This window comes from Saimiri boliviensis, chromosome 14, assembly GCF_048565385.1.
Source record: "Saimiri boliviensis isolate mSaiBol1 chromosome 14, mSaiBol1.pri, whole genome shotgun sequence".
NCBI classification, from domain to species: domain Eukaryota; kingdom Metazoa; phylum Chordata; class Mammalia; order Primates; family Cebidae; genus Saimiri; species Saimiri boliviensis.
In genome coordinates, this window is record NC_133462.1 from 3834919 (window position 1) to 3848594 (window position 13676).

Consider the following 13676-nt stretch of genomic DNA (forward strand, 5'->3'; position numbering starts at 1 on the left):
TACGACCCGCGGGCCGCATGCGGCCCCCTGAGGCCATTTATCCGGCCCCCGGCCGCACTTCAAGTAGGGGCATCTCTTTCATTGGTGGTCAGTGAGAGGAGCACAGTATGTGGCGGCCCTCCAACGGTCTGAGGGACAGTGAACTGGCCCCCTGTGTAAAAAGTTTGGGGACGCCTGGCTTATCTGATCTTGTGGCCCCCACCCAGGAACTGACTGATTGCAAGAAGATAGTGTCAACTCCCTGATCTCATCCCTGACCCATCAGCACTTCTGGCTCACTGGCTTCCCACTCACCCATCACGTTATCCTTAAACACTCTGTTCCCTGAATGCTTGGAGACACTAAAACTCTGGTTTCTCGCACAGCTGGCTCTGAGTGAATTACTCTTTCTCTATGAGATTCCCTGGTCTTGATAAATCAGCTCTGTCTAGGCAGTGGGCAAGGTGAACCCCTTGGGCAGTTACTATCTCATCTCACTGCACCCTTCACCTCCTGGGTTCAAGCAATTCTTCTGCCTCAGCCTCCCAAGTAGCTGGGATTACAGACATGCACTGCCATGCTCAGCTAAATTTTGTATTTTTAGTAGAGATGGGGTTCACCATGTTGACCAGGCTGGTCTAGAACTCCTGATCTCATGTGGTCCACCTGCCTCTGCCTCCCAAAGTGCTGGGATTACAGGTGTGCACTTCCTGCCTTTACTTGCACAGTGCATGACATTTTCTTGATCTACACTGCTCTGTCTGGGTGAGAAGGGGAAGCCTGGAGAAGCCTGGGCCAGGGCTCAAGGAATGAGCAAGAGAAGAAGGGATGTGGTTACCATGGAAGTTGTTTTGGGGCACAGGATGTGGTCTGGGATTGGGGATTGTGAAAATGGATGACCCTCACCGAGGTCTGTCTGCCACAGCTGTGGCTGAGCCAGAGGATCTTGAATAGAAGAGAGTTCTTTCTATTCTTGTGGAACAGCTAAGATTGAGCAACGTGTGACTTAACTCATGGGAGTGACCTTAGCTTTGAGAAGCCTGAAAATGAGGCTTGGAGGTAGAGAGGGGTATGTGTGTATGCTGGGCAAGGGGGTCAGGCTCTCATGATCTCTGGCTCTGCTTTTTTTGCTCCAGAACATTTCCCAAGCCCACTTATCTGGGCTAACCCAGCCCTTGTGCTTCCTGGGTGCAAATGCGGCCATGGGATTGTGGAATCATTTTTTTGTATCCTTATCAGAGACCCCAGTGAATACTTTGTTCTTGATCTCCAATGTGACGAGATCCAGAGCAAGCAAGTGCTAATGCTGCTGTGAGCCTGGGGCCACATTTTCAGAACTCAGTGATGGGCAGAGGCAGGTGGTCACAGGTGAGGAGGTGTGAGAAGCAAGACAGCAGTACTTGTTCATCTCTGAACACCTACAGATTCACCCATGTGCCCCGTTTCAGTTTTCAGTACGTGCCTGTCATGAGGGTGGCCAGATGAAATACACACGTTGGAGAAAGATGGTTAATTATGAGTGCAAGGTTACATTTTATGGGCCCCTGGGGTGTCAATACAGTTCCTAAATGAATGCACATACATTACTCAATTTCTTCCCTTTTTTTTTTTGAGAGGTCTCGCTCTTTTGCCCAGGCTGGAGTACAGTGGCATGATCTCTGTTCACTGCAACCTCCCCCTTCTTGTACCTCAGCCTCCCAAGTAGCTGAGATTACAGGCGCCTGCCACCATGCCCACCTAATTTTTTGTATTTTTGGTAGAGATGGGGTTTTACCATATTGGCCACACTGGTCTCGAACTCCTGACCTTGTGATCCACCCACCTCAGCCTCCTGAAGTGCTAGGATTACAGGCGTGAGCCACTGCACCTAGCCTCAATTTCTTCTCAAAGATGGGGCTAGATAGCTGGGCTCAGTGGCTCAAGCCTGTAATCCCAGCACTTTGGGAGGCCGAGGCGGGTGGATCACGAGGTCAAGAGATCGAGACCATCCTGGTCAACATGGTGAAACCCCGTCCCTACTAAAAATACAAAAAATTAGCTGGGCATGGTGGCACGTGCCTGTAATCCCAGCTACTCAGGAGGCTGAGGCAGGAGAATTGCCTGAACCCAAGAGGTGGAGGTTGTGGTGAGCTGAGATCACACCATTGCACTCCAGCCTGGGTAACAAGAGCAAAACTCCATCTCAAAAAAAAAAAAAAAAAAAAAAGGTGGGGCTAGATTACAATGGTTCTCAACCTAAGGAAATTTTGCATTTCAGGAAATATTTTCTAATTCCCAGTGACATTTTTGGTCATAACTGAGGATGCTGGTGTCTAGTCAGTGGAGGCTAGGGATGGTGCCAAACACCCTATAAATGTACAGGACCATGTTTACCAGCAAGCAGTAATCTGGCCCCAAAATGTTAATAGTGTGGAAAATAAGAAATCTTTGGTTTCTTCATGTAATGTCCTTTTTAAACTTCGTGCCTCTTTTACCAACTTTCCCCCTTCCTCCCGCTGAACCTGAGAATAAACACGCTCTGGAGTCCAGGCATGGTAGCTCACATCTGTAATTCCAGCACTTGGGGAGGCTGAGGCAGGTGGATTGCTTGAGGCCAGGAGTTCAAGACCAGACTGGCCAACATGATGAAACCCTGTCTCTACTAAAAATACTAAAATTAGCTGGGTGTCTGTAATCCCAGCTGCACGGGAGATGGAGGCTGAGGCAGGAGAAGTGCTTAAACTTGGGAGGCAGAGGTTGCAGTGAGTTGAAATCACACCACTGCACTCCAGCCTGGGCAATAGAGTGTGACTCCATCTCAAGGAAAAAAAAAAAAAAAAAAAAAAAGAGGAAATACCAAGTCAAAGATTGGCAAGGCAACAGAAATCAGTGCAACTAAACACTGTCCCTCCCCCCGGCCCTCAGGTTCTCCCCATTAAGATATCTTTTCTCTAACTTGTCAAAGCCCATTACTAAGTAACAGCTTCATTTGTGAATGCTCTCACCTTTATTTCTCTCCATATACCCGTGATACAGATATTTCATACATAACAAGGTCAAGGACATACACATGTTCTACCTAAAACAGAGGCAGAACCGTGACTAAAACATCTAGCCCGGCAATCAACTCATTTCCCCGAGGAGTGGGGGTGGGGTGTGGGGGGGAGTCACAGACAGTTCACCAACACCTGGGAAATCCTTGGCTTCATTGAGAATGAATGACTCTGGGGGGGGATTCAGACAATGAAGTAGCCAGAAGAAGGCCTTTTTTTCCAGGGCTCTTGATTCTCAGTAGCAATAGTCAGTTGTGGGTTGCTGCCTTCTATTTCTTTCAGCAGCGTATCGAGTTCATCAGTAACGTCATCTATTTTCAACCTGGGGTACAATGGGGGAAGAAAAGGTTACCTTTTGGGTCAAGGAGGTTTGTTTCAAATTTCCAAGAGGCACAGAGCATGGGTCACCTTTCCTGATTATTCTATGTGGCAAAGAAGCATTCCATATTGATTTTCTTTCTTTACTTTTTTTTTTTTTTTGAGATGGAATCTCTGTCACCTAGGCTGGAGTGCAGTGGCATCATCTACACTCACTGCAACCTCTGCCTCCCAGGTTGAGGCCATCTGATCCCTCAGCCTCCTGAGTAGGTGGAACTACAGGCACTTGCCACAACTCTCAGCTAATTTTTGTGTTTTTAGTAGAGTTGGGGTTTCACCATGTTGCCCAGACTGGTCTCAAACTCCTCGGCTCAAGTGGTCTGCCCACTTTGGCCTCCCAAAGTGTTGGGATTACAGGCATGTGCCACTGCACCTGGCCTGACTTGCTTATTTTTAATTTTTAAATATAAAATGAGGCCAGGTGTGGTGGGTCATGCCTGTAATCCCAGCACTTTGGGAAAGTGAGGTGGATGGATCAATGAGGTCAGAAGTTTGAGACCAGCCTAGCCAACATGGTTGAGGCCCATCTCTACTAAAAATAAAAAAGTTAGCTGGGTGTGGAGGTACATGCCTATAGTCGCGGTTACTCAGGAGGTTGAGGCAGGAGAATCACTTCAACCTGGGAGGCAGAGGTTGTGGTGAGCCAAGATGAGGCCACTGCACTCCAGGACTGAGCAACAGAATGAGACCTTGTCTCAAAAATAAATAAATATACAATTAAAGACTTTCCTTTCCCTTTTTAATCCTTTTGTTCATTCCTCTTTCTTCTCACTCCCAACCATGTTGATCCGATAGAGAAGAAGATAACATCAGATTAACCTTGTAATGGTATAAAGCCACTGTGCAGTTTTAGATGGTTGTTAATAACTGTATCATACACAGAGAAATGGAATTGCTGAGTACGGCTGGGCTATAGCTCTAATACCTACCTACCTGCTCCATCACCCACTTTGGCAACTTCTACTCGGCAGACCCAGGAGTACCACTTCAACAGAGGAGATGCATACGTTGAACCAAGCCAGCCAGACCAGCTTTTGTCCTCTGCACCCAGCTTGGCTACAAGATACCAGCCTACTACAACCATTTATTGGCCTGCGATGATGACAGCCTGTGTTGGGATTACAGGCATGTGCCACCGCACCTGGCCTGATTCTGTGGTAGCCGTATTTAGCCAGATGTATGTGGAAATGGGAGGCAGGACAGGAAGAAGGAATCATTAAGGCAAAATATGAATAAAATTAAGAGACCAGAAGATATTAGTAGTCATACTTATTAGGACTATAGTTCTGACTTTTGGTATCAGTTTTGTTGTTTGAGATTCTCAATACGCCTATCCAGCCACATACTGGCTTGAGCAGGTACCTTGTCTGCAGCTAAAATAATGTGAGGGTATGGCTGGGTGCGGTGGCTCACACCTGTAACCCCAGCACTTTGGGAGGCTGAGGCTGGCAGATCACGAGGTCAGGAGTTCAAGACCAGCCTGGCCAACATGGTGAAATCTGCCTCTACTAAAAAATACAAAAAATTAGCTGAGCGTGGTGGCAGGTGCCTGAGATCTTGCCATTGCACTACAGCCTGGGCAACAAGAGTGAAACTCTGTCTCATAAATAAATAAAAATAGCCGGTGTGGTAGCTGACGCCTGTAATCCCAACACTTTGGCAGCCCGAGGCAGGTGGTTCATGAGGTCAAGAGATCAAGAGCATCCTGGCCAACATGGTGAAACCCCATCTCTATTAAAAATACAAAAAATTCGCTGGCCATGGTGGTGTGCGCTTGTAGTCCCAGTGACTTGGGAGGCTGAGGTGTTAGAATCACTTGAACCGGGAGGCAGAGGTTGCAGTGAGCTGAGATTGTGCCACTGCCCTCCAGCCTGGTGACAGAGCAAGACTTCATCTCCAAAAAATAAATAAATAAATAAATAAATAAATAAATAAAATAGAAAAAATGAAAGCTTAATAAAATCCTTACTGTCCATATATCTTTTGACTTACAAAGTGTCTTAGGCTGAGATTTATGTTAAGTAAACAGGCAATCTGTATTTCTTCTACATAAAGATTATTTTAAGCCAGCAGTGGACTATGTTGGTTTTGAGGATTTCTACAAGTTCCTGCACTCCTAGGAAATGGCTCTTGGTTCTGATGCCATGGTATCAAAATACAACCCAGGCCGGGTGCGGTGGCTCATGCTTGTAATCCCAGCACTTTGGGAGGCCAAGGCAGGTGGATCACCTGAGGTCAGGAGTTCTAGACCAGCCTAGCCAACATGTTAAAACCCTGTCTCTACTAAAAATACAGAAATCAAGCCGGGCGCGGTGGCTCACGCCTGTCATCCCAGCACTTTGGGAGGCCGAGGCGGGTGGATCACGAGGTCAAGAGATCGAGACCATCCCGGTCAACATGGTGGAACCCCGTCTCTACTAAAAATACAAAAAATTAGCTGGGCATGGTGGTGCGTGCCTGTAATCCCAGCTACTCAGGAAGCTGAGGCAGGAGAATTGCCTGAACCCAGGAGGCGGAGGTTGCGGTGAGCCGAGATCGCGCCATTGCACTCCAGCCTGGGTAACAAGAGCGAAACTCCGTCTCAAAAAAAAAAAAAAAGAAAAAGAAAAAAAAATACAGAAATCAGCCAGGCGTGGTGGCAGCCACCTGTAATCCCAGCTATTTGAGAGGATGAGGCAAGAGAATCGCTTGAACCCGGGAGGCGGAGGTTGCAGCGCGCTAAGACCATGCCATTGCACTCCAGCCTGGGCAACAAGAACAAAATTGCATCTCAAAACAAAACAAAAGAAAAAATGACAGCAGGTAACTGGTGACAGCATCTATATCCCAGACTCCGGTCAGTAGACAGCAGACTCAATCCGGAGAACACACGTCCAAGGCTAACAGTGACAGATCTCTTTCCGCGAGCACCATTTGAGATCTGTGATTTGGTGTCTCTCAGGAAACAGTAGCTGACGGTACTCCCCTTCACTAAAGCCATAAATCTAGCTTCTTGGTTGCTGACTAAGTATGAATTTCATTCTTTGAGCCATCTTACTCGACAAAGCAGAAGGAATCTATGGGAGACTCATTGGGTGGACAGACACCACCGGCTGAGAGCTGGATCAGTCTCCTACAGCAGATTCCTGGATTATGCTTCCCCTAAACCTGCTACCCCGGAGAAAGCCTGAGGGGGAGTACATAGGTCGTACCTGAGTGTCTGGAGGGTGCCATTTGCACGTGTCAGGGTTTCAAACAGCAACTTTACTCCACTATACCCCAAGGAATTCTCGCCCAGGTCCAGAGTGATGAGGGTCTGGTTGCAGCTGAGGACACAGCAGAGATTCTCACAACTGGCCGGAGGGATGGAACATCCCCACAACCTGGTGAAAGACAGAAATCAATATGTTCGTTCAGCCAGTGCTGACCAGCATCCTCCTGTGAGCCAAGTGCACCCTCGGGTGTTGGGGAATCTGCGTGAGCAACAGAAGTCTCGGACGGGTGCGGTGGCTCAGGCCTGTGTCTCAGCACTTTGGGAGGCCGAGGTAGGTGGATCACCTGAGGTCAGGGGTTCGAGGCCAGCACAGGCAACATGGAGAAACCCCGTCTCTACTGAAAATACAAAATTAGCCAGGTGCGGTGGTGTGTGCCTATAGTCCCAGCTGTTTGGGAGGCTGAAGCAGGAGAATAGCTTGAACCCAGGAGGTGGAGTTTGCAATGAGCAGGGATAGTGTCATTGCACTCCAGCCTGAGCAACCAGAACGAAACTCTGTCTCAAAAAAAACCACAAAAAACTACAACATTGACTCAGTCTCTTGGCTAAAAAATTAAAAAATAAATAAATAAATCTAAAACAAAAACAAAAAAACTCTGCCCTCAAGACTCATCTAACAGGAAAATATGGAGTGTCCGAGGGGTTAAGGGCAAGGCGTACAGGGAGTAGCTGGGTGTTCCAGCTACAATGGTTGGAGGTGACAGGGTAAAGAGGCTGAGTCACAGAGTTTGGGGGTTCTCCAGGCAGAGAAATAGCTTGTGCAAAGGCCCTGAGGTTGCATGTGATTGACACATAAAACGGAACATCCAGGCAGCTTCGTGAGAGTGAGCCAGGGAGGACTGTAGGGATGAGAACACAGGGAATAGGTGACCTGAGGCCACTGTAAATACAGAGTTTCACTTGGACTGACATAGGCAAGCACTGAGGGTTTTGAGCAGAGAGATTAAATATTAAGTAACTTCCATCTTATAAGTTACTCTCTTTTGAGACGGAATCTCCCTCTGTCATCGAAGCTTGAGTGCTATGGTGTGATCTTGGGGACTGCAACTTCGGTGTCCCAGATTGAAGCCAATTCTCGTGCCTCAGTCTCCCAAACAGACGAGATTACGGCTATGTGCCACCATGCCTGGCTAATTTTTGTGTTTTTAATAGAGACGTGGTTTCACCATGTTGGCCAGGCTGGTCTCGAACTCCTGACCTCAGGTGATCGGCCCATCTCAGCCTCCCAAAGTGCTGGGATTACAAGTGTAAGCCCCTGTGCCCAGCCACTTTTTTTCTTTTTTGAGACAAGGTCTCACTCTGTTGCTCAGGCTGGACTGTGCTAACACCATCTTGGCTCACTGCAGCCTCGACCTGGGTCGTCCTGCAACTCAAACATTTTGCCTCTCTGCCCGTGTCAGTGAGTGATTAAAAAGGTGCTTTTTTTTTTTTTTTTTTTTTTTTTTTTTTTTTTTTTTGAGACAGGATCTCACTCTGTCATCCAGGCTGGAGTGAAGTGATGTGATCTCAGTTCACTGTAACTTCTTCCTCCCAGGCTCAAGTGATTCTCCCACCTCAGCCTCCTGAGTAGCTGAGAGCACAGACCTGCACAGCCATGCCCAGCTAATTTTTGTACTTTTAGTAGAGACAGGGTTTGCATTGTACTGGCCAGGCTGTTTTTAAATTGTTAGCCTCAAGAAATCTGCCTGCCTTGGATGCCCAAAATGCTAGGATTACAGGCATAAGCCACTTCACCCAACTGCAATCAAATTAAGATTCCCTCCCAGGGAGGATTTCAGGTTCAAGTGCATTTGATTGTACCTAACTCACATGGGATTTGTACAACAGCTGGGTTGAGACTATTCGCCTGCAGATATAGCCAGCATTTTCCAGCATGATGTCCAATTCTTACCTCTTTTTTTTTCTGAGAGGGAGTCTTGCTCTTGTCACCCAGGCTGGAGTGCAATGATGTGATCTCAGCTCACTGCAACCTACACCTCCTGGGTTTAAGTGATTCTGCTGCCTCAGCCTCCTGAGCAGCTGGGATTACCACGCCAGGCTAAATTTTCTATTTTTAGTAGAGATGGGGTTTCACCATGTTGGCCAGGCTAATCTCGAACTCCTCAAGTGATCCACCTGCTTCAGCCTCTCAAAGTGCTGGGATTACAGGTATCAGCCACCGTGCCCGGCCCAATTCCTACCTCTCTGAATGTGGGGTGTTGGCAGTGGTTTCATCTGCATGGCTTGAGGCATTGTATCCTCAAAATTTCACAGCTGGTCTTTGCCTGACACAGACTAGAACTTACTCCTTTAACCATCCTAGTGAATGCTCGACTGACCTCCCAATTACATCACCGGGAAGTCTGCTTCACTGTTTGTTTTTACATTAGACACAGATTGAATAAGGTATAAAAGTTGTAAGTTGAACTTATAAGCTAACTCACCACAGACGTTTCAAGTTACACAGTGGTTTCTTCAAAGCCTCACATAGGCCCCGCACTCCGGGAACTCCTATGTCATTCCGCCCCAGATCCAAGTTCGTTAGGCTTGATTTTTCGTGGAGAAGCTTTGCGAGGTGACAGCAGCCGTTGCTGGTTATGTCACAGTTCCACAGCCTAGAAGCCAACCACACGAAGAGAAAAACCCAAACCTGTTAGTTCTCACGGGTGTGACGCACCTTCGACTCTGAGCCATGGGTTTCAGACACACTTAGAGACAATGGTGACATGGGAATGGAATCATGGGGTGGGGCGGTGGCCAGAAGAATGGCGTCCCCCAAGATGTCTAAGTCCTAACTCCTGGCACCTGCCAGCAACAGGGACCTCCTAGATGTGACTCAGAACCTTTTTTTTTTGAGATGGAGTTTTGTTCTTTTAGACCAGGCTGAAGTGTGGTGGCACAATCTCGGCTCACTGCAACCTCCACCTCCCGGGTTCAAGCGATTCTCCTTGAATCGCTTGATAGCTGGGATTACAGGCATGCACCACCACGCACAGCTATTTTTGTATTTTTAGTAGAGATAGAGTTTCACCATGTTTTTGTATTTTTAGTAGAGATGGGTTTTCTCCATGTCGGTCAGGGTGGTCTCAAACTCCCAACCTCAGGTGATACGCCCACCTCAGCTTCCCCAAGTGCTGGGACTGCAGGTGTGAGCCACCACACCTGGCTGAGATTTGACTGAGAATCTTAAGATGGGGAGATTGTCCTGGTTTATTTGAGTAGGTCCATTGCAATCACAGGGATCCTGATAAGAGAGAGCAGAGAGTCGAAGCCAGCAAGTGACATGACAAGGGAGCCAGAGCAATGTTGGAACATGCTATGCTGCTGACGTCGAAGGAAGGGCCACAAGCCAAGGAGTGCAGGCGGCAACAGAAGTCAGAGAAGTAAAAAGGATTCTCAGCAGGGGACAGTGACTCACGCCTCTAATCCCAGCACTTTGGGAGGCTGAAGTGGGTGGATCCCTTGAGGTCAGGAGTTTGAGACCAGCCTGACCAACATGGAGAAATCCCATCTCTACTACAGATACACAATTAGCTGGGCGTGATGGCACACATCGGCAATCCCACCTACTCAGAGGCCGAGGCGGGAGAATTGCTTGAACCTGGAAGGCAGAGGTTGTGGTGAGCCAAGACCCCTCCATTGTACTCCAGACTGGGTAACAAGAGCAAAACTCGGAAACTCCTTCTCAAAAAAGAAAAAAAAAAAGTCTCTGAACCATCAGTGTAGACACAAGTTTTTTTCTTTTTCTTTTTTTGAGACAGTGTTGACCTGTCACTCAGGCGCCATCTCAGCTCACTGTAGCCTCCACCTCCTGGGTTCAAGTGATTCTCCTGCCTCAGCCTCCTGAGTAGCTGGGACTGTAGGCACACACCACCATGCTCGGCTAATTTTTGTATTTTTAGTAGAGACACGGTTTCACCATGTTGGCCAGGCTGGTCTCAAACTCCTGACCTCAGGTGACCTGCCTGCCTTGGCCTCCCAGAGTGCCAAGATTACAGGTGTGAGCCACAGTGTCCAGCCCTCATTCCTTTCTAAACATTTGTCCTGTTATTATTATTTTTAAAAACACTCTTGCTCTATTTCCCACACTGGACTGCAGTGGTGAAGTCTCAGCTCACTGCCACCTCTACCTTCTGGGTTCAAGTGATTCTCCTGACTCAGCTTTCTGAGTAACTGTGATTACAGACATATACCACCCCACCCGGCTAATTTTTATATTTTTAGTAGAAATGGGGTTTCATTGTGTTAGCCGGGCTGGTCTCGAACTTCTGTTCTCAAGGGATTTGCCTGCCTCGGCCTCCCAAAGTGCTGGGATTACAGGCATGAGCTGCTGCACCCAGCTACCCGTCCTGTGATTTTAGTATTAATGGGAGGATTAAATTGAGCATGTAGCTTCCAATAGCTTCCACAGAGAGTCAGCATACACTGGCTCAGAAGGCTGCCTGATTTGCAAATCGTTCATAAAAAAAAAAAAAGAGAAAGGCCGGGCACGGTGGCTCAAGCCTGTAATCCCAGCACTTTGGGAGGCCTAGGCAGGTGGATCACAAGGTCAAGAGATCGAGACCATCCTGGTCAACATAGTGAAACCCCGTCTCTGCTAAAAGTACAAAAAATTAGCTGGGCATGGTGGCGCGTGCCTGTAATCCCAGCTACTCAGGAGGCTGTGGCAGGAGAATTGCCTGAACCCAGGAGGCGGAGGTTGTGGTGAGCCGAGATCGCGCCATTGCACTCCAGCCTGGGTAACAAGAGTGAAACTCCGTCTCAAAAAAAAAAAAAAAAAAGAAAATAGCTTCCATCTACAACCAGTTACATGTAATTTACATTATACAGCTATAGTTCTAAGAACACAGATTAAGAGAAAAAATAGCGTGGGGCGCGATGGCTCATGCCTGTAATCCTAGCATTTTGGGAGGCCAAGATGGGCAGATTGCTTGAGCTCGGGAGTTCGAGACCAGCCTAGGCAACATGGTGAGACCCCCCATGTCTAAACTATATACATACAAAAAGAGAAGAAAAAAAAAAAAACCCTGAAAACCAGCTACATCCTCCAAATCCCTGTAGAATATTACTACTTTTTTAATTTTCATTTTTTTCTTTTTTCTTTTTTTATACTACTAGCACTTCTTATACTTTTTTCCTATCATCATCTCCCCAGGTCTCACCAGTTACAACCATTAGCATCATGCTTGGGGCACTGAGAGAAATTAAGTATGCTTATAAACACCGGACTCGAACCCAGTGTGTATGTGTGGGGATATGCATATACACCCACGCACACAGGCAGTCAGCAGGGACTCAGGGACTCACACCAGGGTCTGTAGTTTACAGTCGGGGTAACTCAAGCCCCCACACAGAAACTTCACCCCCGTATCCCCGAGGGGGTTCTCGGCCAAGCACAGGTGCATCAGCTCCCGGCTGACAACCAAAATGGCAGCCAGGTCCTTGCAATTGGCTTCTGTAAGGTGACAGTTTTCCAACCTGTGTTAGAACAAAAGAATCACAAATGGCAACATGGTGAGAACACTTCCAATTTCAGCCTTCTCGGCTGTCTCCAAATGCTAGCATCCCCTTCTTGTGAACTCCCCACCCTCTCTCCTGCCCTGGTGATCATCTGAAGGAATAGCAATGAGAGAACAAGACTGAGAAGCCATCTGTCCGGATCTCAACATGGGAACAGGTGTTCCTATCAGTGAGAGGTTCCACGCAGCCAAGTCGGCCATGACTGTTTCTCAACTACGGCCCCAGGTGGAAACCACGGCAGCTCTGAAGAGAAAAGAGACTTACGACAACCTCTGCAGGAGGCATTTTGGGTGTTTCAAAGTTGTGTACAGCAACTTGGCACCCTCATCCAGGAGCTCACTGTTGGAGACGTTCACGCACGTCAGGGACCGGTTGACTTCAAGGGCCAAGGAGAGATCAGCCCACTGCTGAGTGGTAGCGGAACAAGACACCAACCTGTGGGAGAAATGGGAACAAGTCATTCCAGTCATTTCTGAGGATCCAAATGCCAGGGACCCGTCTTTGGCTTCCATCTCACTGGTTATGTTACACCCTGATTTGAATGATCTGGATCATTGGTTGTCAAAGGGTGGTGCCCGGACCAGCAGCATCAGGATCGCCCAGGAGTCAGCTAGAAATATCGAACCTCAGTCAATGTAACAAAAACTTTGATGCAGAGTCCACTCACCTGTGTTTCATTGTTTCCCGAAAGAGTCATGCTCCGTTGCCCAGGCTGGAGTGCAGTGATTCAACCTCAGCTCTCAGTAACCTCTACCTCCCGGTTTCAAGCAATTCTCCCGCCTCAGCCTCCGAGTATCTGGGACTACAGGTGTGTGCCATCTTGCCCGGATAATTTTTGCATTTTTAGTAGGGATGGGATTTCACCATCTGGTCTTTGAGACCAGACACCAGGCTGGTCTCAAACTCCTGACTTCAAATGATACGCCAGCCTCAGCCTCTCAAAGTACTGGGATTTAGGCATGAGCCACCGCACCTGGCCCCACTAACCTACGTTTCAAGGTGCTCTGTGTTCATCCGGAAAATGTGCTAGAACAAATTCCTAGGCCCTATCCCATGATTCAGAGAAGGTGGGATAGGGCCCAAGAATCTGCATTTTGCTAAGTTTCCAGGTGATGCGGCTTCTCTTGCTCTGCGGTCCACAGGCTGAGAAACACTCAGAAATCCAGTCAACTGAGCACGTCCTAGAACACGGCACCATATTGTATTCATAAAGCCTCCTATGGGCAAAAGGAACCTCGCCGGAACGTTTAAAAATCCTTGGCCGGGGGCGGTGGCTCAAGCCTGTAATCCCAGCACTTTGGGAGGCCGAGGCGGGTGGATCACGAGGTCGAGAGATCGAGAGCATCCTGGTCAACATGGTGAAACCCCGTCTCTACTAAAAAAATACAAAAAATTAGCTGGGCATGGTGGCGCGTGCCTATAATCCCAGCTACTCAAGAGGCTGAGGCAGGAGAATTGCCTGAACCCAGGAGGCGGAGGTTGCGGTGAGCCGAGATCGCGCCATTGCACTCCAGCCTGGGTAACAAGAGTGAAAC

At 48.1% G+C, this 13676-nt stretch overlaps 1 protein-coding gene across 5 annotated transcripts in view; it reads right to left on the bottom strand.

Moving 5' to 3' along the window:
- Positions 1-2946: 2946 nt before the first annotated feature.
- The window catches only part of NLRP2 (NLR family pyrin domain containing 2), a 33480-nt gene continuing 22750 nt past the window's right edge, over positions 2947-13676 (bottom strand). For 2 of the 5 annotated variants that reach the window (XM_039466750.1, XM_039466749.2), the window contains 5 exons: positions 12406-12576; positions 11929-12099; positions 9066-9236; positions 6581-6751; positions 2947-3333 (listed from right to left, as the gene is read on the bottom strand). In XM_039466750.1, coding sequence (XP_039322684.1) covers positions 3195-3333; positions 6581-6751; positions 9066-9236; positions 11929-12099; positions 12406-12576 — 823 coding nt within the window. In that variant the 3' untranslated portion in view covers positions 2947-3194. Of the gene's footprint in view, positions 3334-6580; positions 6752-9065; positions 9237-11928; positions 12100-12208; positions 12577-13676 lie in introns of all 5 variants that reach the window. The other 3 variants (XM_039466751.2, XM_074385928.1, XR_005578603.2) reach the window with 2 other exon arrangements.